We start from the raw sequence: 27,490 nt of genomic DNA on the forward strand, positions 1-27,490 counted from the left end.
TGAAGATATTGTGGTCCCAAGAAATGGTTGATCCCTTCGAGACACGCACTTCAGGGAAGAAGTAAAACACAGAATAAGTCCAGCAAACTCAGGAGGGAAGGGGCTGAGGGAAGAGAGGAGAGGATAGCAGGAGAGGTAGTGAGAATCTCAGACAACAGACCAGTCCATACCCATGCTGCTTAAATTAGGGGCATTATGTTTGAAATATAGTCCATTTTCTACAGCACCCGCAAGAGAGGCAATGATGGCCACTACAATGGATTTTCATAAACTTCATCAAGAAGTGTATGTGGTAACAGAAGAAAAGTCAGGAAATTTCCTCCAAAGCAATGACAGGATCCAAAACATTGAGGCAACAGCGGATTTCAAGACATTTCGGGCAGCTGGGACTCTTCTGAACTCCAAAGGCAAGTCTTGATTATTTAATTCCTCCTCTTAAAGAACACAGAAGGTACAAAGTTGCCCTTGTTCTCCGAAGTTGGCTGTTGACTTCACATTCTCATGTGGACCATTCATGAGCATGGCGTCAGCTACTTTCTATGGATCCTCTCAATCCAAAACAACTGACAGAGTCAGGAAAACAGGCAGATCTTGTCAAGTCATGGGCTGGGCTTATCTCTCCCTCCTCCAATGGCATTTCTTCCATATCATTTTCTATGTATTTATTTCTAGAATGGGCTAAAGGTTGAGTGGACATACATATTCTTTACAATCCAGTAAACTATTGGCATGAAGCACCAATAATATTAAAGTATAATTTTGGATGAAAACACAATGGCTAGGTTAAACACCTTAATAAGGAAAAATTTTAAACTGGGGAAAAGACAGAGAATATTTAAAATCAATGAAGAAAAATTAATTCAAGAATAGATGTTGAGCCTTGGTAGTTGCCTCAAAATAAACAAACAAACAAAAATTAAGGAAAATAGAAAGCCTTGAAGCTCACTTCACTTCACATGCATACACACACACATAAACACACACACACACACACACACACACACATCTAAATTAAAGATTTAAAGAGAAAAGCAATTTGAGAGAAGCTAAAGAAAATATGAGATAAAATGTTATCATTTTAGAATGCTATGGATTTTTAAGCAGGACACATGACTCAGAATCCATAAAAATTTTTTGTTACACTTACTACATACTATTTTAAAAATTCTGAATGGCAAAAAAATAAAAAAGCCCATGCAGTCAAAGGATAATAATAAACATTTTAAAAAGATGCATGTATATGACACCCATATTACAATTTTCTAAACAGACAATGTTCCTTCAAATCTGTATATTTAAAAGACAGTAACCTAGTAGGAAATGGATGGAGATAGACAGAGAATTTATAGAGAAAACATGTAATCAGCTTTGAAATATATGAAATGAAGCTCCATCTCCTTCATAATTAAAGAAACTGTTAATAATAAAAGAAATGTAACTGACAAGCAAAGCTCAAAAACCTCAGTTATACACAAGGTGTGGGGGAAATAGGTATTCTGCCCAATCACCGCTATTAGTGGTATATCTTACTAAAATTTACCTAGAAGACAATTTGAGTGAAACCTATAGACTAATATGAGTATGTCCCTTTCTTTCTTTAAATTTTTTTAAGTTCATTTATATATTTTGAAAGAGAGAGCATGAGCAGGGGAGGGGGAGAGAGAGAGTCTCAAGCAGGCTTTGCAGGGTCAGTGCAGAGCCCCATGCAGGACCCGAACTCATGAACCATGAGATCATGACCTGAGTCAAAATCAGGAGTCGGACACTTAACTGACTGAGCCACCCAGGTGCCCGGAGTATGTTCCTTTATTGAACAATGTTTTCTTTTCCCTGAAGTGAATAATTAATTATGATATTTTTCTATTTTAATTGTTTTGGCTTCCTTTTTGAGGTGCTCTTCCTCAGTTCATAATGACTAACTTCCATTCATCTGCAGGGTTTGAGAAGCGATCCTTGCTTGCTAGATAGGCTCAGGTAAAGAACGTGGGCTGCCCACTACTTACATATTTTCTGTTCAGTCCTCCTAGTATCCTCCAAACTTCCCCCAAACACACACACACACACACACACACACACACACACACACATGACACTATCTCAACTACTAAAATACAATAGGTGCTTCTTTTTCCTAACCCTCTGCTGAGGGAACAGCACACACTAAGTCGTTTCACCGCTCTGCCTCCTCGGTTTCTTCTTTATTCGGCCAGCTGAGCGAGTTTGCACAGCTCCATATGTTGCTCACCCTTGAAAATTTTTCTGACATTACTATCTGCTGTCATCTGCTTTTTCCGTTCTCTTTGGGGGTTCATATATTTCACAATCTCTTTACTCTCTTTTTAATAGGGCTTCAAAGGGTACAGAGAGGAATATGTATGCTGCATCTTTCATTGGCCCTACAAAACCACCCCTCACTCAAGGCCTTCTTGTTAGAGAGACAACGGATCTGCGTATTGGCCAAGAATAAAAGGAAGGACACAGGTCATGATTTAGGTGCATCATTTCCTCAATTATGTGTCTGCCCCCTCCCTTCATTTTGAATATCAGCCTGTGTCTACCATCTGTCTTACTAGAAAAGAAACCAGGACAAAAGTCCTTTGTCTCTTTTTTCATTGCTCAGTTACATATGTTCCCCTCCTTTCTTCCCTCCCCTTCTTCTCTATTCAAACCTGGTTTGGGGCTGCAGCTCTCCCATCACCTCTCCTGCCCATCCTCTGTCAGGAAGACTTGGGACAGACACCACCTTCTCGGGCACACCCTGGCTCTCTCAGTGTGTCATTGGACACAGCAATACCCACCAGGGGGGCCTCAGCAACTTGTGGGGCTGGACTTTCACTGCAGGGTGAGCAAGACACCACTTCAATGTTATGTGGTTTCACCTTGAAATTACTTAGGTCCTGGCTTAGGAACTATCGCATTTATATTGCACTAATGAACAGCTGGGTTTGGGGAATGTTCCTTCTGGTTCCCATGCTGTAGCCATTTGTACGACTTTTGTATCAAGCAGACACTGAGGGGCAAACCACCATACGCTGTGCTGGAACCAGAGAGGATCAGTCAGAGACGCTGAGCATCTGGGCTCCTGTTCTGCTCAGAGTTTGTGCTCAGCTCCCCCTGCAGTCCCTGTCACTGTGTCACTCAGGGCACAGTAGTACACAGCCGAATCTGACGCTTGCACTGAGGACTTCTCCAAGTGGAAGGATTTGGATTTGCTGTCGTAGGTGGCTTCAAAACCTTTGTGACTTCCCATCTCCTTGTCCCTCAAGGCTTTCAGGAGGAGCTGTGGACTTTCTCTGGGATATTGGACATACCAGAACAGAGTGGGGGTCCATGTTGTTGAATAAGTACAGTTTATAGTCAAGGACTTCCTTTCAGGAATGGTCACTGGGCCTTGCATCTGGGTCACTGAGTCTCCATCTCCATGGGTTCGTCCTGGGGAAAAAGAAAAGAGACCTGTGTCACCTTGGGCATAAATCTCCTGTATAAAATTATAGTTACAGGTTTTGCTGTCACAATAGATGAAACAATCCAAATACTAAGAGGCATTTTACTTACCAAGCATCAAGAGTACCACAGTCACGAAGCCTGGAGAAGAGTTCATCTCTAGAGTGTCACCTAGATAATATGTGCTTCATTCTTAGCAGGAAGAAGCATTGGAGAGACAGAGCAATGATCAGTGGAAGCCCACATTTCTCAGGAAAGGTGTTTGTGTTAGGAAGCTGCACCCCCTGCTGGATGGGGACTGAAACAGGATGCATGGTGGCCAGGGTCCTCCCAGAGTCAGCAAGATGTCTTTGTCCCTGACTTTATGAGGCACATGGCAGTCTTCAGGTGGCACTTGGAAATCTGAACAGCAGCAATCCTGACCTCCCAGGTCTACTTTCTTCTTAGGACACTACCTGATGTGGAAGTTCTTTAACAAAACATCCCAGCACGTTTCTGTAGCTGAGAGGATAACAGTCTCTAAAGCATTAAATACAGTACTTTATGTTTTCATGTATCCATTGTGAGCCAGTCTAAAATCTACTGACTCCCAGAAAATAGTTGGGGTTGAATACAGAGAAAGTAATAAGAAGTGAAGTTACTGAGTTATTATGTGTTTTTCAGCAATGTACCCCAATATTTAGAACACTGTTCTTTTTTAAGCACTTACTGAATATTTCTTAAACAAAAATAATTAACATGTGGAGTTTAATTAAAACACAGTGTTTACTTGGTCCTAAAATATTACCAATGTAAAATACTATCTTTTCAATAAAAGCCTTTCAAAAGAAAAGTCACACTATTTTATAGTCAAATATTTTAGTAGTCAAATATAATTGATTTTCTAAATCATTAAAAAGTGAAAAATATGAGTTCTACACAGAAGAAACATCATAAATGAAGTTGTTGAATCCCTACAGAATGCTCTGAGGTTCTTATCTTATTCCCTCACTGTTTTGTTGACTCTTATATGTGTAAGGTGACTCTTTTATGGGAATTAGGCAACAAATACTAATGCTATACTCTTAAGAGGGTTTAACCTGAAGGATGCTTTTCTATTATTATTTTAGAGAGAGTGTGTGAGTGGGGGAGAGGGGCAGAAGTAGAGAAAGAGAATCTTAAGCAGACTCTGATATGGGACTCTATTCCACAACCCTGGGATCACAACCTGAACTGAAATCAAGAGTCAGACGCTCAACCAACTGAGCCATGCAGGTGCCCCAAGGATGGTTTCTAATACCATCTATTTGTCACATTTTGTTGCCAAGCTTTAATCAAATATTTTTTCCCCACAAGGTAAGGAATCAGGATTATCAGGATAAAGTTTTGTAGATGGACACATCTGTAACTCTGTAAACTTTTATCTCTAGACACATAGACGGAAGCTTAGCTCAGGCTGTTCTCTGGAGCCCACTCTCCACGGATTCACATCAAGGAGCTTCATGAGTCCAGAGACTACATGGGAATGTTTTCCCAGATGCAGAGGGAAGTAAGAAATTCAGGCCTGGATACTTTTTGTGTTCACACATCCCTTTTCTTCTCCTCCACCTTCCAAATCACATTGTCAGAACCTGCCTCAAAACTCTGCTAGAAGGGGTTCAGGACAAGCAGCATTAATTCCTCTATTCAGATATAGAGGAAGCTTGCCAGATAGGTCGGGATGATGCTGGCTTCAAAATAAGCAGTATACCACATGGATTCAGAAAGCCATCATCCATAACTTTTTTAAAAACCATAGTTTTAGGCCAATGAAAACCTACAGGAGAAATATTTTGTATTTGGGGTCACACAAGAAGACTTGCACAACATGGAGGGAAGATACATAGTAAATTTGCATCTTTATGGCTTTATTAAGGTGTAATTTTCATAAAAATAAACTGTACAAATTTAAAGTAAACAATTCTATAAGATTTGGCAAACATATGTATTTGTGAAGCCATGACCACAATCGAGGTAATGAACATATGCATCACCTCAAAAGTTGCCTCATGAACCTTTGTAATCCTTCTTTCAATCCTCTCCCTCCTGCCTCCAGGCAACACTTCTGTCATGAATTAGTTGGCATATTTTATAATTTTGTATGATGGAATCACATGTACTCTTTTGTCTGGCTTCTTCTCAGCATAATTATCTTGAGATTCTCCCATGGTTATAATTATCAAGAGTTTGTTGCTTTTTGTTGCTGTGTAGTATCCCATCATAAGCCTATAAAACAATTTGTCTATTCACCTGCTGATGACCATAAGATTAGCCCCAGTGGGGCTATTACAAATAAAGCTGCTATGAACATTTGTGTAAAAGAATTTTTTTTAATTTTATATTTTATTTTTTAAAATTTACATCCAAATTGGTTAGCATATAGTGCAACAATGATTTCAGGAGGAAATCTGAACCATTTAGCCCATCCCCCCTCCCACAACCCCTTCAGTAACCTTCAGTTTGTTCTCCATATTTATGAGTCACTTCTGTTTGTCCCCCTCCCTGTTTTTATATTATTTTTGTTTCCCTTCCCTTATGTTCATCTGTTTTGTCTCTTAAAGTCCTCATATGAGGGAAGTCATATGATTTTTGTCTTTCTCTGACTGACTAATTTTACTTAGCATAATACCCTCCAGTTCCATTCATGTAGTTGCAAATGGCAAGATTTCATTCATTTGATTGCCGAGTAGTACTCCATTGTATATATATACCACATCTTCTTTAGCCATTCCTCCATTGATGGACATTTGGGCTCTTTCCATACTTTGGCTTTTGTTGATAGTGCGGCTATAAACAAGGGAGTGTCCCTTTGAAACAGCACACCTGTATCCCTTGGATAAATGCCTAGTAGTGCAATTGCTGAGTCATAAAAAACTGAGTCATAGTCATAAAAAAAAACCTATTTTTAGTTTTTTGATGAACCTCCATACTGTTTTCCAGAGTGGCTGCACCAGCTTGCATTCCCACCAACAATGCAAAAGAGATCCTCTTTCTCCATATCCTCGCCAACATCTGTTGTTGTCTGAGCTGTTAATGTTAGCCATTCTGACAGGTGTAAAGTGGCATCTTATTGTGGTTTTGATTTGTATTTCCCTGATGATGAGTGATGTGGAGCACTTTTTCATGTGTCAGTTGGCCATCTGGATGTCTTCTTTGGAGAAGTATCTATTCATGTCTTTTGCCAATTTCTTCACTAGATTCTTTGTTTTTTGGGTGTTGAGTTTGATAAGTTCTTTATAGATTTTGGATACCAACCCTTTATTGGATATGTCATTTGCAAATGTCTTCTCCCATTCTGTTGGTTGCCTTTTAGTTTTGCTGATTGTTTCCTTCACTGTGCAGAAGCTTTTTATTTTGATGAGGTCCCAGTAGTTCATTTTTGCTTTTGTTTCCCTTGCCTCCGGAGGCGTGTTGAGTAACAACTTGCTGTGGCCAAGGTCAAAGAGGTTTTTGCCTGCTTTCTCCTCGAGGATTTTGATGGCTTCCTGTCTTACATTGAGGTCTTTCATCCATTTTGAGTTTATTTTTGTGTCTGGTGTAAGAAAGTGGTCCAGGTTCATTCTTCTGCATGTCGCTGTCCAGTTTTCCCACACCATGCTGAAGAGACTGTCTTTATTCCATTGGATATTCTTTCCTGCTTTGTCAAAGATTGGTTGGCCATATGTTTGCAGGTCGATTTCTGGGTTCTCTATTCTGTTCCATTGATCTGAGTGTCTGTTCTTGTGCCTGTACCATACTGTCTTGATGATTACACCTTTGTAGTATAGCTTGAATTCTGGGATTGTGATGCCTCCTGCTTTGGTTTTCTTTCTCAAGATTGCTTTGGCTATTTGGGATCTTTTCTGGTTCCATGCAAATTTTAGGATTATTTGTTCTAACTCTGTGAAGAATGCTGGTGTTATTTTGATAGGGATTGCATTGAATATGTAGATTGCTTTGGGTAGTATCGACATTTTAACAATATTTGTTCTTCCTATCCAGGAGCATGGAATCTTTTTCCATTTCTTTGTGTCTTCTTGAATTTCTTTCATAAGCTTTCTATAGTTTTCAGTGTATAGATATCTCACCTCTTTGGTTAGATTTATTCCTAGCTATTTTATGGTTGTTTGTACAACTGTAAATGGGATCGATTCCTTGATTTCTCTTTCTGTTGCTTCATTGTTGATGTATAGGAATGCCACCAATTTCTGTGCATTGATTTTATATCCTCCAACTTTGCTGAATTCATGAATCAATTCTAGCAGTTTTTCAGTGGGATCTTTAGGGTTTTCCTTGTAGCATCTGCAAAGAGTGAAAGTTTGACCTCTTCCTCACTGATTTGGATGCCTTTTATTTCTTTGTGTTGTCTGATTGCAGAGGCTAAGACTTCCAATACTATGTTGAATAACAGTGGCGAGGGTGGACATCCCTGTCTTGTTCCTGACCTTAGGGGGAAAGCTCTCAGTTTTTCCCCATTGAGGATGACATTAGCGTTGGGTCGTTCATATACGGCTTTTATGATCTTGAGGTATGCTCCTTGTATCCCTACTTTCTTGAGGGTTTTATCAAGAAAGGATTCTGTATTTTGTCCAATGCTTTTTCTGCATCTATTGAGAGGATCAGGTGGTTCTTGTCCTTTCTTTTATTCATGTGATGAATCATGTTAATTGTTTTGCGGATATTGAACCAGCCCTGCATCCCAGGTATAAATCCCACTTGGTCGTGGTGAATATTTTTTTTAATGTGTTGTTGGATCTGGTTGGCTAATATCTTGTTGAAGATTTTTGTATCCATGTTCATCAGGGAAATTGGTCTATGGTTCTCCTTTTTAGTGGGGTCTCTGTCTGGTTTTGGAATCAGGGTAATGCTGGCTTCACAGAAAGAGTTTGGAAGTTTTCCTTGCATTTCTATTTTTTGGAACAGCTTCAAGAGAATAGGTGTTAACTCTTCCTTAAATGTTTGGTAGAATTCCCCTGGAAAGCCATCTGGCCCTGACTCTTGTTTTTTTGGAGATTTTTGATTAATAATTTTATTTCTTTACTGGTTATGGGTCTGTTCAAATTTTCTATTTCTATTTCTTCCTGTTTCAGTTTTGGTAGTGTATATGTTTCTGGGAATTTGTGCATTTCTTCCAGATTGCCCGTTTTATTGGCATATAATTGCTCATAATATTCCCTTATTATTGTTTTTGTTTCTGTTGTGTTGGTTGTGATCTCTCCTCTTTCATTCTTGATTTTATTTATTTGAGTCTTTTCCTTTTTCTTCTTGACCAAACTGGCTAGTGGTTTATCAATTTTGTTAATTCTTTCAAAGAACCAGGTTCTGGTTTCATTGATCTGTTCTACTGCATTTTTTTGTTTCAATAGCATTAATTTCTGCTCTAATCTTTCTTATTTCCTGTCTTCTGCTGGTTTTGGGTTTTATTTGCTGTTCTTTTTCCAGCTCCTTAAGGTGTAAGGTTAGGATGTGTATCTGAGATCTTTATTCCTTCTTTAGGAAGGCCTGGATTGCTGTATACTTTCCTCTTATGACTACCTTTGCTGCATCCCAGAGGTTTTGAGTTGTGGTGTTATCATTTTCATTGACTTCCGTATGCTTTTTAATTTCCTCTTTAACTGCTTGGTTAGCCCATTCATTCTTTAGCAGGATGTTCTTCAGTCTCCAAGTATTTGTTTCCTTTCCAAATTTTTCTTGTGGTTGATTTCGAGTTTCATAGCATTGTGGTCTGAAAATATGTATTTATGATCTTGATCCTTTTGTACTTACTTAGGGCTGATTTGTGTCCCAGTATATGGTCTAATCTGGAGAACATTCCATGTGCACTGGAGAAGAATGTATATTCTGCTGCTTTAGGTTGAAATGTTCTGAATATATCTGTTAAGTCCATCTGATCCAATGTGTCATCAAAGCCATTGTTTCCTTGTTGATTTTTTATTAGATGATCTGTCCATTGTTGTGAGTGGGGTGTTGAAGTCTCCTACTATTATGGTACTACTATCGATGAGTTTCTTTATGTTTGTGATTAATCGATTTTATATATTTGGGTGCTCTCACATTGGAGCATAAATGTTTACAATTATTAGGTCTTCTTGGTGGATAGACTCCTTGATCATGATATAATGCCCTTCTACATCTCTTGATACAGTCTTTATTTTAAAGTCTAGATTGTCTGATATAAGTATGGCTTCTCTGGCTTTCTTTTGTTGACTATTAGCATGATAGATGGTTCCCATCCCCTTATTTTCAATCTGAAGGTGTCTTTAGGTCTAAAGTGGGTCTCCTGTAAACAGCATATTGACGGATCGTGTTTTCTTATCCACTCTGTTACCCTGTGCCTTTTGATTCGATCGTTGAGTCCACTGACGTTTAGAGCAAGTACTAAAAGATATGAATTTATTACCATTATGTTGCTTGTAGAGTTGGAGTTTCTGGTGGTGTTCTCTGATCCTTTCTAGTCTTTGTTGCTTTTGGTCTTTTTTTTTTTTTTTTTTTTTTTTTCATCTTTTCTCCCCTCAGAGAGTCCCCTTAAAATTTCTTGCAGGGCTGGTTAGTGGTCATGAACTCCTTTAATTTATGTTTGTCTGGGAAACTTTTTATCTCTCCTTCTATTTTGAATGACAGCCTTGCTGGATAAAGAATTCGTGGCTGCATTTTTTTCTGATTCAGCACATTGTGTATATCCTGCCACTCCTTTCTGGCCTGCCAAGTTTCTGTGGATAGGTCTGCTGCAAACATGATCTGTCTTCCCTTGTAGGTTAGGGACTTTTTTTTTCCCTTGGTTCTTTCATGACTCTCCTTGCCTGAGTATTTTGTGAATTTGACTATGATATGCCTTGTTGGTGGTCGGTTTTTGTTGAATCTAATGGGAGTCCTCTGTGCTTCCTGGTTTTGATGTCTGTGTCTTTTCCCAGGTTAGAAAGTTTTCCACTATGATTTGCTCCCATAACCCTTCTAAGCCTATTTCTCTCTCTTCCTCTTCTGGGACCCCTATGATTGTGATGTTGTTCCTTTTTAATGAGTCCCTGATTTCTCTAATTCTTAAATCGTGCTCTTTTGCCTTCATCTACCTCTTTTTTTCTGCTTCATTATTCTCTATAAGTTTGTTCTCTATATCACTGATTCTCTGTTGTGCCTCATCCATCCTTGCCACCACAGCATCCATCCTGATTGCATCCCAGTTATAGCATTTTTAATTTCATTCTGGCTATTTTTTACTTCTTTTATCTCTGAAGAAAGGGATTCTAATCTATTTTCAACTGCAGCTAGTATTCTTATTATCGTGATTCTGAATTTTGGCTCAGACATCTTGCTTCTATCTGTGTTGGTTAAATCCCTGTCGTTTCTTCATGCTCTTTCTTTTGGGGTGAAATCCTTTGTTTTGTCATTTTGAAGGGAGAAAAGGAATTACTGAGGTAGAAAAATTGAAATTAAAAGGAAAATTAAAATTTAAAAAATATTAAAATTAAAAATTAAACACACACACACACACACACACACACAAGTCGAATAAATGATGCTAGATCCTAGGTGTGTTTTGGTCTGGGTATTGAAAGTGGTTTGGGAGATTAGAGGAAAAAAAGAGGGGGGGAGAAAAAAAGGAAATCGTTTGAGAATTTGAAAAATGAATACACTGAAGTAGACTAAAATGAGATGATGGGGTAAATAGAATTTGAAAAAATATACACAAAAGTAAAGAATATAGTAGAAAAAATTAAAACATATTAATAAAAATTAAAAATAAATATGATTTTTTTCTTTTTCTGTATTTAAGAAAAAAGAAAAGAAATGAAAAAGAGAAAAATATTAAAAAAGAAAAAGAAAGAAAAAAGAAATCGTTTGAAAATTTGAAAAAGTGAATACACTGTAGTAGACTGAAATAAAATGATGGAAGTAAAACAGAATTTGAAAAAAATTACATTAAAGCAAAAAATATAGTAATAAAAATTAAATAAAAATATTTTAATAGAAATTGAAAGCATAAATTAAATTTTTCTCTTTCTGCATTCAAGAAAAAGAAAAGAAATGAAAAAGAAAAAAGAAAAAGAAAAAAAGGAAATTGTTTGAAAATTTGAAAAGGTGAATACACTGATGTAGACTAAAATAGAATGATCGAAGTAAGAATTTGAAAAAAATTTACACAAAAGTAAAAAATATAGTAATAAAAATTAGAGAAAAATATTTTTAATAAAAATGAATTTTTTCTCTTTCTGTATTCAAGAAAAAGAAAAGAATTGTAAAAGAGAAAAAGAAAAAAGAAAAAAAAAGAAAGAAAATTGAATAGATGAACCTGCTAACAGATTGAAGTAGGACTGAAATTGCTTCGTTTTCCCCTAGAGGTCAGTCCATGTAGCTCTTTATAGTCCATAGATTAAGTCGCGGTGAGGTTTGCGTTCTTGAGCCAATTTGGCCCAGTTGGGCAGGGCTCGGTGTAATAGCTCTGCTCTCCACTAGATGGCGCTGCTATCCTACTGGGGTGGATTGTTGCGGTCGACATCGGTGCGTATGCGCATGCGCATGCGCTGGAGCGGTGAAAAATGGCGCCACCCCGCCACCCAGTCTGTTCTCCCGGATCAGCATTCGTGCACTGGTCCTCGTCTTCAGCTCCCATCCACTCCCCACTTTTTCACTCTCCGTGACCAGGCCCCAGGCAGTACCTCTCTCCTGAGTTTTGTCTCAGATGCGGCTCTTTTCCCTGGCCCCTTATTTCTGACGGACTGTGGCTTTGACCTGTTCTGCCCCTCTGCGGGAGGGTCTCACCGAACAGTGGCCGAATGCCAGCTTCACCCAGGAATGCTTGCTGGACCCTGCTGCTGCCGGTGCCCTGAGACTGTGGCCAGGTGCCAGCCCTCCCCAGAAAAAGTTCATGAGATAGCGTAGCAGCAGCTTTTCAGGGATTATGGAAAATCACAACACACATCTGGTACCAGGCTTCACCTGTAACGACCTTGTTCCAGCACCAGCGAATGTGGCCGTTTTCTGAGCTCGGCTGGGACCAGGTGGCTTTAACCGTCTCTACCAAACGTCTTTCCAGCAGTGGAACCGCTTTTCCCTGTGTGGACCGCGAGAACCTCCCGGACCCCACTCTGTTCCTGAGGATTCGCCCTTCCCACCAGAGCGCCACCAGGTAGGGAGCTGCGGAGTTTCAGCCTTTGAGCTCCCCTTGTTTACAGTCTTAATGGCATTTAAACCCTCTCCTTTCTCCTTTCTCCCTTTTTAGTTTAGTTTAATACCCTGCAGCTATTTCCAATTTTCCACTTTCTCTCCAGCTGTTTTTGGGGAGGGGTGATTTTCCCGTATTCTCCCCCCATCCCCAGTCTCCGTCCTCTCTCCGCCCGCAAAAGCAGTTCCCTACCTTCCGCAGCTTCTCTCTCCCCGAGTTCACCACTACGCGCCACATACCTGCTGACTTCTGTGGTTCAGGTTGTGCAGATTGTTGTGTTAATCCTCCAATCAGTTTTCTAAGTGTGTAGGATGGTTTAGTGTTGGTCTGGCTATATTTCACGGACGTGAGACACACAAAAAAACTTCCATGCTGTTCCACCATCTTGGTTCCTCCTCCTAAAAGATTTTTTTATTGACATATGCTTTCATTTCTCTTGGGTCAATATCTGGGAGTAGAATGGCTGGTCATATGGTAAGTGTATATTTGACTTTGTTAAACCAATTTGTCCTTGTAGTTTTTTTTGTAGATTCCCTTGCATTTTCTGCTCAGTTATGCTGTCTGTTAATGAAGATAAGTTCACTTCTTCCTTTCCAAACTGTATGTCTTTTGTTTCTTCCACATGCCTTATTACATTTGTGAACCTCTAATTCAATATTAAATACAAGTGGTGAGAGCCAAACTTTTTCCCTTATTTCCAAAACAAGGAGAAAGCATTTGGCTTTCACCATCAAGTATAACATGTGATGGAGGTATCTTGTTGAACTCCTTTTTTAAGTTGAGGAAATTCCCATCAGTTCCCAATTCACTGGGAGTTTCAATCAGGAATGGATCTAAATTTGGTCAAATGCTTTTTCTGTATTTAATGAGATTACCCTCATAAAAAAAGCTTGTCAATCTCTTAGGATACGTTATTGATAAATTGTCACGACAAAATATTAAGGAAAATATTACTCTCCCATTTTGTAAATAATGGAATGAAGTTCAAAAGTATCAAGAAAGTTCATGGCAGAGCTAACAGTTTTGAACACAGAAGTCTAGCAAAAACCTGTTCGGTGTTTTTGCCACTATACATTGTTTTCAGAGAAATCTGAGAGACTAGAGGGTGGCAAAATGACTTCTTCCCAAACCTTTCGAATATTTTAAGACAGTCTTTAATAAGTTATTTAGGCAAGTGAAACTAATAAAGCAAATTAAATAATTGCAGGTTTGGCTCTTTTACCAAAAGAGGAAAGAAAATCTTTTATAAAGGATACTCAAACTGGTGTTCAGGAGCTGACTCCTGTATAGGGGCCTCACCATTCCATTCAGAGCAATTATTAGATACCTGCTTTAAGCAATGCACCGTAGTAGGCGTGACAAACTCTTCTAGAGTTTTGTGAACCACTGGGATACTGGAGTTTCATTCATGACTAGTGATTACTCTCTCTCTGATCCTTGAAACTTGCTTGTGATAATGCATCTAAGGGCATAGTTGATCCAATTAACCAGTATAAATGTTTCTAAATTTTTTAATTTTTTTATTTTAAATGTTTTTTTTTTTATTTTTGAGAGAGAGCATGTGGGGGGTGGGTGCAGAGAGAGATGGGGACAGAGGATCCAAAGCAGGCTCCGCACTGACAGCAAAGAGCCCAATGTGGGGCTCGAACTCACCAACTGTGAGATCATGACCTGAGACGAAGTCAGACACTCAAACTGACTGAGCCACCCAGACACACCATCTCTCAAAAAATTTCGAATAAAATTGCCTTATGATCCATAAATTCCACTTCTGGTATACATTCAAAAATTGGAAGAATTTCACCATAAACCCCAAACATTGAGACATTTATAAATTCCTGTTTCCACCAAAAGGAAAGTTTTGCTTTGGAAGACCCAAAGGTGCAGCAAAAGATGGATATGGATAAAGAAAATGTGGTATGACATACACTGAAATATTACTCAACCTGAAAAAGGATAGAAATTCTGACACATGTTGCAACATGGGTGAACCTTGAAGACATTATGTAAAATGAAAGTCACATCATGACCAATACTGCATAATTCCACTTCTAGGAGGTGTCCAAAATAGTCAAACTCATGGAAAGAGAAAGTAGAATGGTAGTTCCCAAGGACTGTAGGGATGGAGCTGTTGTTTAATGAGTACAAATATTCAGTTTTTCAAGATGAAAAGATTTCTGGAAATGGATAGTGGTGCTTGTTGAACAACAATGTAAATGTATTTCATACCACTGAATTGTACACTTAAAAATTGTTAAACTGGTATAAATGTATGTTACAATGGTAAAATTTTTTAGTTAAAATTTTTTAAAGAGATTCTTGTTAAGATTTCTACCCTACCCATCTGCTTTCCACACAAATATAAAAGAGTGTTACAATGCAAGACCAATTATCAACCATCCATTACCATTCGAATGTGAAGGCACTGGGGAAATGAGGTTAGAGGTGGAAGGAGGAAAATGGAGAGAAGGAGTGGTGTTGGACTGTGGAACATTGATCAAACAAAGAGGGCTCAGAAGTGTGCAGTCTGAGCCATGTGCTGGGAAAAATGCCTTTGAAAAAGTTTTGAAGTAAAGGGTGGGAACAGACAAAGAGGACAATTCACACCCTGCTACTTCACAGGGTCCCCCCTAAGAGCCACTAATCATGATCATTTGCAGATAACACTGTTGGGAAGCAGGTAAACCTCCAGAATGCAAATCGAGGACATAAATGCTAGGTGTGTTAAAAAGATGGGATGAGCAATAGTACAGACATATGTCGCAGAGTAGGCACCTTGGAAAATACATGTAAGTACAGTTGACTCACAGTAAACAAACCTAATTAAACCACGTCATTAAGCAGAATAAACCAGCGTGACATAAAACAAAAAAAGGAAAACCACAGAAACATTCCATGGCCTTCCTTATTCTAAATAATGGCTGCAACATAATATATATTCAAGATATACTTACTGAATAAAATTCACCTGAAAAATCCAACAATTCACACACATTTTTACTGATTTTTGAGTCAAATGTTTCCGAATTTACTTAGCCAATTCTCACAGCTGAATCTAATTGCAAAATGGCAAATTGTTTATCGTGGCTTTTCTAGTTTTCAATAAACCCTTTCAACACAAATTTTCAGGGGTAAGGATGTTTTTGATGAATGATAATTCTTATCTAGAGAGGTATTTTCTTAGAGTCAGGTTTTCCCTCTAACCCTCCATCTGAGCTGCCCCAGCCTTAGCCACTTCCTGTGTAGGATGGAATTCCCTGCCTTGATCCCTACAACAGGTGGATGTATCTACAAGAGCTCTGGGGTTTGGGTACACCTCCCTCCAGCATGCCTCTCACTGTGGGCTCCTGAGTGCACAGAAATACACTGCAGAGTCCTCCAGCTGTGAAGCTGAGATGACAAGATGGATGGATTTTCTTGCCTTCTGGAAATTCAATGAGTAGCGACCTTCTGTGGCATTTTGTTGGTTGTGAGAATCCTGACGAACAAGGAAAATCATCTCCCCGCGGCTGGGCTGCTTGTACCACAATAGACTATAATTTGGATCGCTGGTGTCATATGTGCATTCCAGGATGACAGCCTCCTTCTCCTGTACTAACATCGCTGGTGGGGCTTGAGTTACCTTTTGGGAAATACTGGATCCTGAAGAAAAAAACATGGGATCAGAGTTTCAGAATAAGTCATCTGGCACAAGGAAATTGTGTTTTACACACTATTATCCCTCCCTTCCAAGGTACCCACAAGACACCACTTATGTCCCCTGTTTTTAGGTCATACAGGAGGAACATTACAATGGGGGCCATCCTTACCCAGCCACATTGAAGCCATTACCACCTTCAGAAGGCTGGACAGAAACATGTTTGAGTTTTTCCACTAGATGGGAAATGTCTTCTTCAATTTCAGAGCTCGGCACTGTGAGGGGAGCCTGCCAGGGTGAGGGAAGGATGGCTGGGTATGTGCTGCTGTTGCCCCAGAACAGGAAATAGAGGTTTCCTGTAGCAAGTAGTGTGGGTCATGTCACACTTCTCTCTGTACCAGCTGAGAGTCTCATTATCCAGACTTCTTTTTGCATTCAGTGACTCTAATGTGTAAACAGTCACATCTGAAAATGAATGAGTAAAATTTTATATTGAAATGAGGATTGATGGTTTAACTATAATATGTTCATTCATCGCATCTGTGATGAAAGTGGGTGGGAGGCACTTACTTAAAAAATATGACAACTAAGGGTCACTTTGGGAACACATATACTAAAATTAGAATAATACAGAGAAAAGTAGCGTGGCCTGTGTGCAAGAATGATGTGAAAATTCATGAAGTAGTCTATATTTTTAAAAATACTACATGTAATGTATTATGGAAACAGCATAAGATATAAGAATCATGAAAAAAGGTGTAAGAATCATGTATGCTCACACTATGTTATTTCACGTAAGATAGAAATAAATCACTTTATGATAAGAAGGCAAAATGTTTAGACTAACTGTAGCTCTTTCAATCTACCTATTAGTATGCCAGTATTCTTCCTCACTGTCAATGTCTGTTCAGATGCCTTTCTTGGGGCCAAAGGCTGAAAAATCTAATCACTTTTTGCTGAAAGGTTTAGACTGAAGCCCTCAGATAATAGATCCTGTCACCGAGGTCTCCTTCTTACATTGTTTAGTTTTAACAGCTCAGCTCTGTTTCAGAAAGGCCAGAATAGACATCAGAGTTTGTTCATTAATTATCAAATGTTTAAATTTATATTTTTCCCATTACCTCAGTTGAACCACAGTAAGCCCCTGTACTTTGTATGCTCAGTTCTGAAAAGAATATACCCTAGGTGACACCATACACCTCCACAAGACTATTGACCATATGATGATTGATTGTGATAAGACTTTCTCTGTGTGCACAGATTAAAAGTAAGGTTGTGTCCTAAGGATATTTTTCAACATCATGGCAAACAGCAAAGATCCATTGCCTCTTACTGTTGACTTCCTGATACAGCAGCAAAGACTTAACACCCTTGTCTCAAAATCATTATAGCTTCAGCTAAATTGGTTGAAGCATCTTCAGAATTTGTACTGCAGTCTCCATGAAATATGATAGAACCACATAGAGTACAACTGTCAGGCTCTCTAAGTGATAGACTATAACTCTCTATAAACACCTAATGTTTTTCTACCAGCTGGCAGAGTAAATGTGAAATATTATTAATTTCTCCTCCTATTACTCAACTCTAACACATTTCTCAATGAAGGGAGTCTCATGATTGCACTTGTGTCATTCAAGAAGTGTCCATATCCAGGGTAAATCTGTCAGACACTCTGAGACCAGATTCTGAATTAATAGATTTTTAATAATCTTATCTTAAACATTGAAAGAGACAATACCAGACTGGTCATGCAATTACCACTCCAGAATCCTTTATAAAATTCAATCACTTAGCAGAAGCAACATTAATTCAAGTGGCTGAACTAATGGATATCTTTTGGGCATGTCAATTTCCAAAAAAAATTATGTAGTCAGTATCAGTCAATATGCTTTTAAAGTATTCACACCTTCCAAACACTATAAAGACAGTGAGATTCCTTAACTTTCTTTTATTGACCCTTTCACATAGCTCATGTATCTTATAAGAAAGGAACAGCAAATACATGAATTATTGATGTCTTCATGTTAAAAAGAAATTTTATCATAATGACGAAAGATCACGATACAAAAGACACTGTAGAAGCTAGGGAAAAATGCCCGAGCAGGCCATCACGCTACACATACGTTTCCAACTAAGGTCCTTATGTGAGCACCTCTTTTTTTTTTTAATTTTTTAATGTTTATTTATTTTTGAGACAGAGAGAGATAGAGCATGAACAGGGAAGGGTCAGAGAGAGAGGGAGACAGGATCTGAAACAGGCTCCAGGCTCTGAGCTGTCAGCACAGAGCCTGACGTGGGGCTCGAACTCACGGACCATGAGATCATGACCTAAGCCGAAGTTGGACACGTAACCGACTGAGCCACCCAGGTGCCCCGAGCACCTCTTAAAAAACATAAAGACCAATCCATGGAAAAGTTTAATAATTCCAATTTGGTTGCAGAATATTTGCACTAAGCTTGATAACGAGTCCCACATCAGGTGAGCTCGGGCCCCGCTTCTTGGTAAAACACAAGTCCTGGGTGAGCCCTGCTTCTCTCTCTCTCTCCCTCCCTCTCCTTCTTTCTCTCTACACCCCCCCCCCTCAACTTGTACCCTCTCTCTCTGCCCCTTGCTCACTTGCACCCTCTCTCTCCCTAAAAAAAAAAAGACTGTGGTTAGTAATGTTTAATTCAATCAAATGTGAAGTTGACTCAGGGAGGTTTGGAACAAGTTGTCTCTACATTAACCATTAGTCCAAATGCCTTTGTGTGCACTGCACTAACGAGGCGGCTAATAAGTGCATATAAAATGTTTCCCATATGCCTCAGAAAGAACGGTTTTAATTATAATGATAACACAAAATTACAAGTCCAAGAATACATTTAATTATCTTAAAACCACAGAGCTTTATTAAGAAAGGAAGACATATAAATGGAAAGAAACAGAACGCTCTGAAACAAATAATCAGATATACACATTAAGGACTTTTATTTTTCACAATCAATTTATACATTTAATTCCATCATAAAAAATTTGATTAAAAGTATGTTTAAGTAGCAGAATTCATCTTTCCTTCTTTCTTTAAAAAACATCTACTGGGGCGCCTGGGTGGCTCAGTCGGCTGAGCATCCTACTTCGGCTCAGGTCATGATCTCACAGTTCGTGAGTTCGAGCCCCGTGTCAGGCTCTGGGCTGACAGCTCGGAGCCTGGAGCCTGTTTCAGATTCTGTGTCTCCCTCTCTCTCTGCCCCTCCCCCGCTCATGCTCTGTCTCTCTCTCTCTGTCAGAAATAAATTTAAAAAAAAAATTAAAAAAAAAAAACATCTACGGATAGCCTATTATGTGAAAAAGTTTGTGCTAGGTACTGCGAATACAGCAGTGAATGAAATACAAAATTCTGTCTTCTAAATTCTATGGGAGAGTAATTGTGAACAGATACTTAGAGAATTTTGTAAATGAGAATAGATTTCTGAGTTTTATCTTAAGTTCATATTGTCAAGTCATTCCCTATCTTAATTTCTCTCAAACACACAAATAATAGACACCATCACTGGGCTCTAAAGGAAAACCCATGCCACATTTTCTGAAAGAGAAAGTGATCAAATCACATATATGGCTGTCAAATTTTGCCCCAAATACAGAGGAAGAAAATTAGTATGAAACTGTACTTAATTAAAATATTTCACAGAGCTATTGTAAAGCAGATGTTAAATAAAACATTAAAAATAAAATAAAGTAGATTTTAGAGGTGAAAACATGATGGAAGGAATGCTCAAATCAAATTATATTAAGTGAAAAAATCATGTTCCTAATCAGAATACAATTTTTTAACACTAAAATGAATATTAGCAATAATATCTGATTATAGAAGTATGACTTTCATATTTTTCACTTTATGTATTTCTATATTTGACATGTAATGTCAATCAGAAAAATAATAAAATCAGAAAAATAATAAATGCTGCTTTGAAACACAACATTTAAATGCCCATCTCACCCATAGTAAGGACTGAAATAGTAGTACTAAGGGGTTATTTATAAGAAAGGCATCTGAATACCATATGTAAACTCACATTTAAAGTCTGAATTTCAAAATAAAACTTTACTAACTCCCTTCAAGAATTCCATTGAGCAGCAATCATCCAAGAAAATGTTTTAACCCTGTCTGGGTCATCTCGATCCCAGTTGTCTTAAGTTATGCTTTAATGTCTAACACATTAGCTTCTGCCTGCAGACAAACAATAGCACAAACGATCTACTTGAAGTTCTGTGTCAAAGGACAGGGGTTGCCCAGTCACAGGTTTGGGTGCAGGCAGCAGCTGTCTGGGACGCAGTGTGCACTTGCTGCACAGAAGTAGACAGCTGAGTCTGCAGGCTGGGTGGCTGCGATGTGCAGGGACAGATGCTTGGCCGTCTTATTCAGTAAAACAGTGAGTCTTTGGTCTTCTTTTTTGGCCACACTTGAACGAATGTCTATAATGAGCTGAGGACCTTTTCCAAGTTCTTGCTTATACCAAGGGAAGTAGTTTGAGGCACTGTCTGAGTAACTACAGGTGATAACAGAGCTGTTTCCCTCCTGGACACTCAGGGTGGATGGACTCTGCTCCACATTCTCTCCTCGGCTGAGCCCTGTGCAGAAAGAAAAGGTCAGAGAAAGGAGAGCAGTTCCCGCGTTATTACGCTTCAGAATTCCCCTTTTCTCCACTACCTGGAGGCAACCTGAGTAAAGTCAGTCTTGACTTCTCAAGACTATCCACTAATTACTCTGTTTCTCATAAACACTCAACTCACAGTGCAGTGGCAGCCACAAGAGCGTGATGAAAGCCCCCTCGGATGTCCTCATGGTTCCTCCCAATTACAATTACAATCACTTTCAGAATTGCCAACTCCAGCCAGCACAGCTACTTCTAGTACCGGCCCACCCTTCTTTCCTGCATCAGTCAGAGTGGTTTCCCACGTGTCCACCAGCCAATAAGAAGACGACTGTGCTTCTGCCAGACCTGCTCATGCAGATGCTCTACCATGGACCCTCCGCCTGGTCTGCGGCAGCTCAGGTGCACCCTCCTGTGGTCACATCTATACTGAACTCACTGGTGAAAACTTTCTTCCCCTACCCCGTGCCTCTGAGGGACTCAGACGCATTAATGGCAGCAATACATCAAACAAATTACATCCTAGACCAGAGACTAGATGCACAGGAAGAATGTAAACATTAAGATTTATACCTCTGCACACTACTGAGTCACTGTTAAGTTCAAAAGAGTAGATCCTGTTGCTGTTTATTCAATGATGGGCCTCATGTACATGTTTGAAAACGAGGAAGGAATCATGATTCACTGTCTTAAACAAAGAACATAGAAAACCTTCCCTTTCTGCCAAATCTACCAGCCTCATTTGTCTGTCATGGAGAAAAACTTTCCTAAAAGGAACATGCAAGCCAAAGATTAGAGTAAAAGAGAGAATATCATTTGATATTTCAAATAAGATAACTTTTATCTCAGTCTCTGCTTGTCCGAGCTGTCTGGCCCATGACCTTGCTATTCCCAGAGGACTGACAGTACCAACAGTCAGATGTGGAATCTTCCCTCAGTAAGATGACTGTGACAAAAAGTAGAAGACCAAATTTCAATCATAAGGGAGCAGGGAGATAACTTCCATCACTTACTTATTAATATTTCAACTATAGGAAACAGTTTGACCAAAGATTAGATTAATTTGCATAAAGAAATCTGACATGCTATTAAGAAATCTATTTGAATGTTATGTGTCTTATATTCTGCAAAGTATTGAAAGACAGACTAGACGTGCTGAGCAAACATCAAGCTGCACGCTCAGAAAATATAACCACATATGACTTTATCCTTGAACTGATTTCATTTTCTCAAATCAAGATAGATGGCATGTCTTAAAATGCAATTACCGACTCATGGACTCAGTAGAATTCCTTCTAAAGTATTAGCCAACTATTGTGTCATCCTTCCCCTTCCTGGTCATCACTGGTTCACATTCCATACTCTGTTATTTTTCTCCTAAACTCCTCTACAGTGTTCTCTCCCCAAATTCATTGATAAAGTTCTCTGGACCTATGAGTTTCCAGAATTATTTCCCTCTGTCTAAACCTTTTCTCATCAACTTGAATGTCTTGGAATTTTCTGATGACCTCTGTGAGAATAAATCCACGGAAGTCTAAATCTTGCATGTGCTCAGGGAATAGTACCAAAAGGAAACAGGCCCTAAAGGATTGATCAGAAGAAATGGTTTCTGGGAAACTAAAACCACTTCATTTCCAAAAGTGGAAGCTCCTTTCTATGATTCATACTCACTGATCCTCTGAAATGAAAAGAATAAAGCTAATCTTCCTTCCATATCTCCCATCCTTCAGGTTTAAAGACAGCTATGGTGAAGAACACCAACTCAATATGTAAATATATGGGTATATATAAAATGTGCTTTTCTGTGTGTAAAACTTCTTGATTTGGGGAATCTTTCATTCTCTCACCCATTCCCCATAAAATGAGAATTCTCAAACTCTTCCCTGGTCAAATTTCCCTTTTCTCGGATCTAGACACTGAGGTCAATATAGGCACTTTTGAGGTGTGACACACAGAACTGAATGTGATGTTCTGAATGTGAGCATTCATACGAATAATGTTCTTCCATGTATTGACTATAACACAGATAGATACAGCCATCTCTTGGACAAAATTCCCAACTCCATGATTATTTCAGAGAATATTGCTTTACCTCTTGTCAGAGTGTTGGCCTAGAAAACCTTCATCAAACATCTTCATGGAATCCCAGCTCCAGAAGTCTTCCAAATCCAGTGATCTTTTTTGGTAGACAATGTGTGAGTTATGCTCATTATACTCATCCTGCCTTCAAGGCATACCCACCTGGGATAATAAATATATTTGCTACTTGGGGGAAAGTCCTTAGAAATGCATGTAGGTGTTCAGATGACACTATCACCTTCGGTTCCCTCCTCCAGAAACCAGTGAGTGGAGGATGAGCTTGCAGGTAGAACAACAGTGGCTCAGCCTTAGTCTCCTTTCCTGCCCACGGTGTCAGATATTTACACAAATTACAGCTCTCCATTCAGGCGATCAGACTGTTGGACCATGGCTTTCACAGACCCAAACTGCAGAGATCTAAGTGGCTGGACTTGCATTAGATACTTTCTCTTTACCCAGGAGAATGATCATGCAGCAAGGAGGCAGGGGAAGGAAATGAGCAAAGTGGTTTCTTTCTCTCCCAGCTCTTTGACCACCTAATTGTTCCATACTGTACCCTTGGATACAGCCTCTGTTTTGTAAAATGAAGTGGACTAAAAAACCCTTTCGAAGGGGCTCTTCCAGCTTTAAATTTGTTTCATACTATATAACACAGCAAATATTTATTGAGGACTGGCTGAGAGCAGTGTGGACTTGTGTGAGTGTGGGGTTAAATTGCATGCATTGTGGAACCCCAAGATTATTTCCACAACCATATGTGATCTCATAGGTCTGAGGTTTCTCCTAACCAACACTGGGACCTCTTCATTAGCAGAGACACAGTCCCCAGATGAGATCCTATCTGGGTTTTCATTTCTTCCATGAGATCAATAATGAATCAAGGGGAACTAAATCCATACAAAAATGGAATCAAATGGGACTTTATTCACTGAGTGTAAAGACCATCATAAGCAGTGAGATCCAGGTGGCTCCATGGGTAAGCAAGATGTTCTTCTGGAGACCTATTTCTTATATAAATCTATTACATATCATACATATATATCACATGAAGAAAAGAAAATCTCTGCAACTGAGAGAGGCTGGAGGAGGTGGATGAGCTTACTAACATGGAAAGCAAGAAGCACTTTTTAAAAAAATTTTTTTTTTTACATTTATTTTTGAGAAACAGTGAGACAAAGCATGAACGGGGGAGGGGCAGAGAGAGTAGGAGACACAGAATCTGAAGCAGGCTCCAGGCTCTGAGCAAGCGGTCAGCACAGAGCCTGATGCGGGGCTCGAACTCACAAACTGTGAGATCATGACCTGAGCCGCAGTCAGACGCTCAACCGACTGAGCCACCCAGGCGCCCCAAGAAGCACTTTTTAAAACAGCCTAACTACTTTCTGGATTCTGGCTTTCTCCTTGAAGGTTTAGTATGGAGGTTCAAAATTTCCAGCCAGGGCTGCTTATATAATTTTTAAGATTGATTCAAAAGGAAAATTTGAGATCTTCATTCACACTTGATCTTAGCCAAAGGCTGAGAAGCGATTGAGATCTTTATTCCAAAAGGAGGCTCATTAGGTAATGTTTCTAGTAGAACCATTTTTCTAAAATGCCTTAACTCTTCATTTCATGTCTCTGAATTTAATTTTTTAAAGGTTTTCATTTTTTTCAGCTATTTTAGGGTTCACTGAAAACTTAGGAAGCACGTACTGAGGTTTCTATTACCCTTCTGCCCCCACACACGCACAGCCTCTCTCATTATCAACTTCCCCGTGGCAGTGGTGTACCTTTCACAATGGATGAACCTATGTTGACACATTGTATCACCCAAAGTCTTCAGTTTACCAGGGGTTCACTCTTGGTGTTACACATTTTATGGTTTTGAACAAATGTACAATGGCATGTATCCACCACTGTAGTATCATAGTGAGTAGGTTCACTACACTAAATATTCTCTGTGCTCTGCTCACCCCTCCTGCTTCTCTTAACCCTTGGAAACCACAATCTTTTTTTTTTCAATATATGAAATTTATTGTCAAATTGGTTTCCATACAACACCCAGTGCTCATCCCAAAAGGTGCCCTCCTCAATACCCATCACCCACACTCCCCTCCCTCCCACCCCCCATCAACCCTCAGTTTGTTCTCAGTTTTTAACAGTCTCTTATGCTTTGGCTTTCTCCCATTCTAACCTCTTTTTTTTTCCTTCCCCTCCCCCATGGGTTTCTGTTAAGTTTCTCAGGATCCACATAAGAGTGAAACTATATGGTATCTGTCTTTCTCTGTATGGCTTATTTCACTTAGCATCACACTCTCCAGTTCCATCCATGTTGCTACAAAGGGCCATATTTCGTTCTTTCTCATTGCCCTGCAGTACTCCATTGTGTATATAAACCACAATTTCTTTATCCATTCATCAGTTGATGGACATTTAGGCTCTTTCCATAATTTGGCTATTGTTGACAGTGCTGCTATAAACATTGGGGTACAAGGGCCCCTATGCCTCAGTACTCCTGTATCCCTTGGGTAAATGCCTAGCAGTGCTATTGCTGGGTCATAGGGTAGGTCTATTTTTAATTTTCTGAGGAACCTCCACACTGTTTTCCAGAGTGGCTGCACCAATTTGCATTCCCACCAACAGTGCAAGAGGGTTCCCGTTTCTCCACATCCTCTCCAGCATCTATAGTCTCCTGATTTGTTCATTTTGGCCACTCTGACGGGCGTGAGGTGATATCTGAGTGTGGTTTTGATTTGTATTTCCCTGATAAGGAGCGACGTTGAGCATCTTTTCATGTGCCTGTTGGCCATCCGGATGTCTTCTTTAGAGAAGTGTCTAGTCATGTTTTCTGCCCATTTCTTCACTGGGTTATTTGTTTATCGGGTGTGGAGTTTGGTGAACTCTTTATAGATTTTGGATACTAGCCCTTTGTCCGATATGTCATTTGCAAATATCTTTTCCCATTCCGTTGGTTGCCTTTTAGTTTTGTTGGTTGTTTCCTTTCCTGTGCAGAAGCTTTTTATCTTCATAAGGTCCCAGTAGTTCATTTTTGCTTTTAATTCCCTTGCCTTTGGGGATGTGTCAAGTAAGAAATTGCTACGGCTGAGGTCAGAGAGGTCTTTTCCTGCTTTCTCCTCTAGGGTTTTGATGGTTTCCTGTCTCACATTCAGGTCCTTTATCCATTTTGAGTTTATTTTTGTGAATAGTGTGAGAAAGTGGTCTAGTTTCAACCTTCTGCATGTTGCTGTCCAGTTCTCCCAGCACCATTTGTTAAAGAGACTGTCTTGTTTCCATTGGATGTTCTTTCCCGCTTTGTCAAAGATGAGTTGGCCATACGTTTGTGGGTCTAGTTCTGGGGTTTCTGTTCTATTCCATTGGTCTATGTGTCTGTTTTTGTGCCAATACCATGCTGTCTTGATGATTACAGCTTTGTAGTAGAGGCTAAAGTCTGGGATTGTGATGCCTCCTGCTTTGGTCTTCTTCTTCAAATTACTTTGGCTATTTGGGGCCTTTTGTGGTTCCCTATGAATTTTAGGATTGCTTATTCTAGTTTTGAGATGAATGCTGGTGCAATTTTGATTGAGATTGCATTGAATGTGTAGATAACTTTGGGTAGTATTGACATTTTGACAATATTTATTCTTCCAATCCATGAGCAGGGAATGTCTTTCCATTTCTTTATATCTTCTTCAATTACCTTCATAAGCTTTCTATAGTTTTCAGCATACAGATCTTTTACATCTTTGGTTAGATTTATTCCTAGGTATTTTATGCTTCTTGGTGTAATTGTGAATGGGATCAGTTTCTTTATTTGTCTTTCTTTTGCTTCATTGTTAGTGTATAAGAATGCAACTGATTTCTGTACATTGATTTTGTATCCTGCAACTTTGCTGAATTCATGTATCAGTTCTAGCAGACTTTTGGTGGAGTCTATCGGGTTTTCCATGTATAGTATCATGTCATCTGCAAAAAGCAAAAGCTTGACTTCATCTTTGCCAATTTTGATGCCTTTGATTTCCTTTTGTTGTCTGATTGCTGATGTTAGAACTTCCAACACTATGTTAAACAACAGCGGTGAGAGTGGGCATCCCTGTCATGTTCCTGATCTCAGGGAAAAAGCTCTCAGTTTTTCCCCATTGAGGATGATGTTAGCTGGGAAACCACAATCTTTTTATTGTCTCCACAGTTTTGCCTTTTCCAGAATGTCATGTAGTTGGAATCATAACATATGTAGCCTTTTCAGATTGGCTTCTTTCACTTACTAAAATGCATATAAGTTTCCCCTATCTCTTCATGGCTTGATAGTTCTAAATTATATTTTTATAATTTTTAGCACTGAACATATTCCATTGGTTGGATATACCACCATTTACCCATTTGCCTATTCAAAGACGTGATGCTACTTCCAAATTTTGGCCATTATGGATAAAACCTCTATAAAACACCTGTATACAGGCTAGTGTGTGGACATAAGTTTTCAAACTCTTTGGGTAGATACTCAGGAAGGCCATTGCTGGGTCATATGGTAAGAGTATGTTTAGTTGTGTAAGAAACTGCCAAAC

The 27,490-nt window shown here is 39.2% G+C and overlaps 1 non-coding gene and 3 gene segments (V, D, J or C); 1 reads left to right on the forward strand and 3 right to left on the reverse strand.

Moving 5' to 3' along the window:
* Window positions 1-3,071: 3,071 nt before the first annotated feature.
* Window positions 3,072-3,653, reverse strand: LOC125908821 (T cell receptor alpha variable 9-2-like). The segment is given in 2 exon segments: window positions 3,072-3,432; window positions 3,556-3,653. Coding segments are annotated over 2 exon segments (387 nt in total).
* Window positions 3,654-15,614: 11,961 nt separating this feature from the next.
* On the reverse strand, window positions 15,615-16,572 carry LOC125908830 (T cell receptor alpha variable 14/delta variable 4-like). The segment is given in 2 exon segments: window positions 15,615-16,243; window positions 16,411-16,572. Coding segments are annotated over 2 exon segments (357 nt in total).
* A 256-nt stretch (window positions 16,573-16,828) lies between these two features.
* Window positions 16,829-16,934, forward strand: LOC125910488 (U6 spliceosomal RNA). The gene has a single exon (XR_007453999.1). It is a non-coding gene; the product is annotated as a U6 spliceosomal RNA (small nuclear RNA).
* Window positions 16,935-20,299: 3,365 nt separating this feature from the next.
* Window positions 20,300-21,275, reverse strand: LOC125908825 (T cell receptor alpha variable 13-1-like). The segment is given in 2 exon segments: window positions 20,300-20,847; window positions 21,010-21,275. Coding segments are annotated over 2 exon segments (387 nt in total).
* Window positions 21,276-27,490: the final 6,215 nt, after the last annotated feature.

Source organism: Panthera uncia (genome assembly GCF_023721935.1).
Source record: "Panthera uncia isolate 11264 chromosome B3 unlocalized genomic scaffold, Puncia_PCG_1.0 HiC_scaffold_1, whole genome shotgun sequence".
NCBI classification, from domain to species: Eukaryota; Metazoa; Chordata; class Mammalia; order Carnivora; family Felidae; genus Panthera; species Panthera uncia.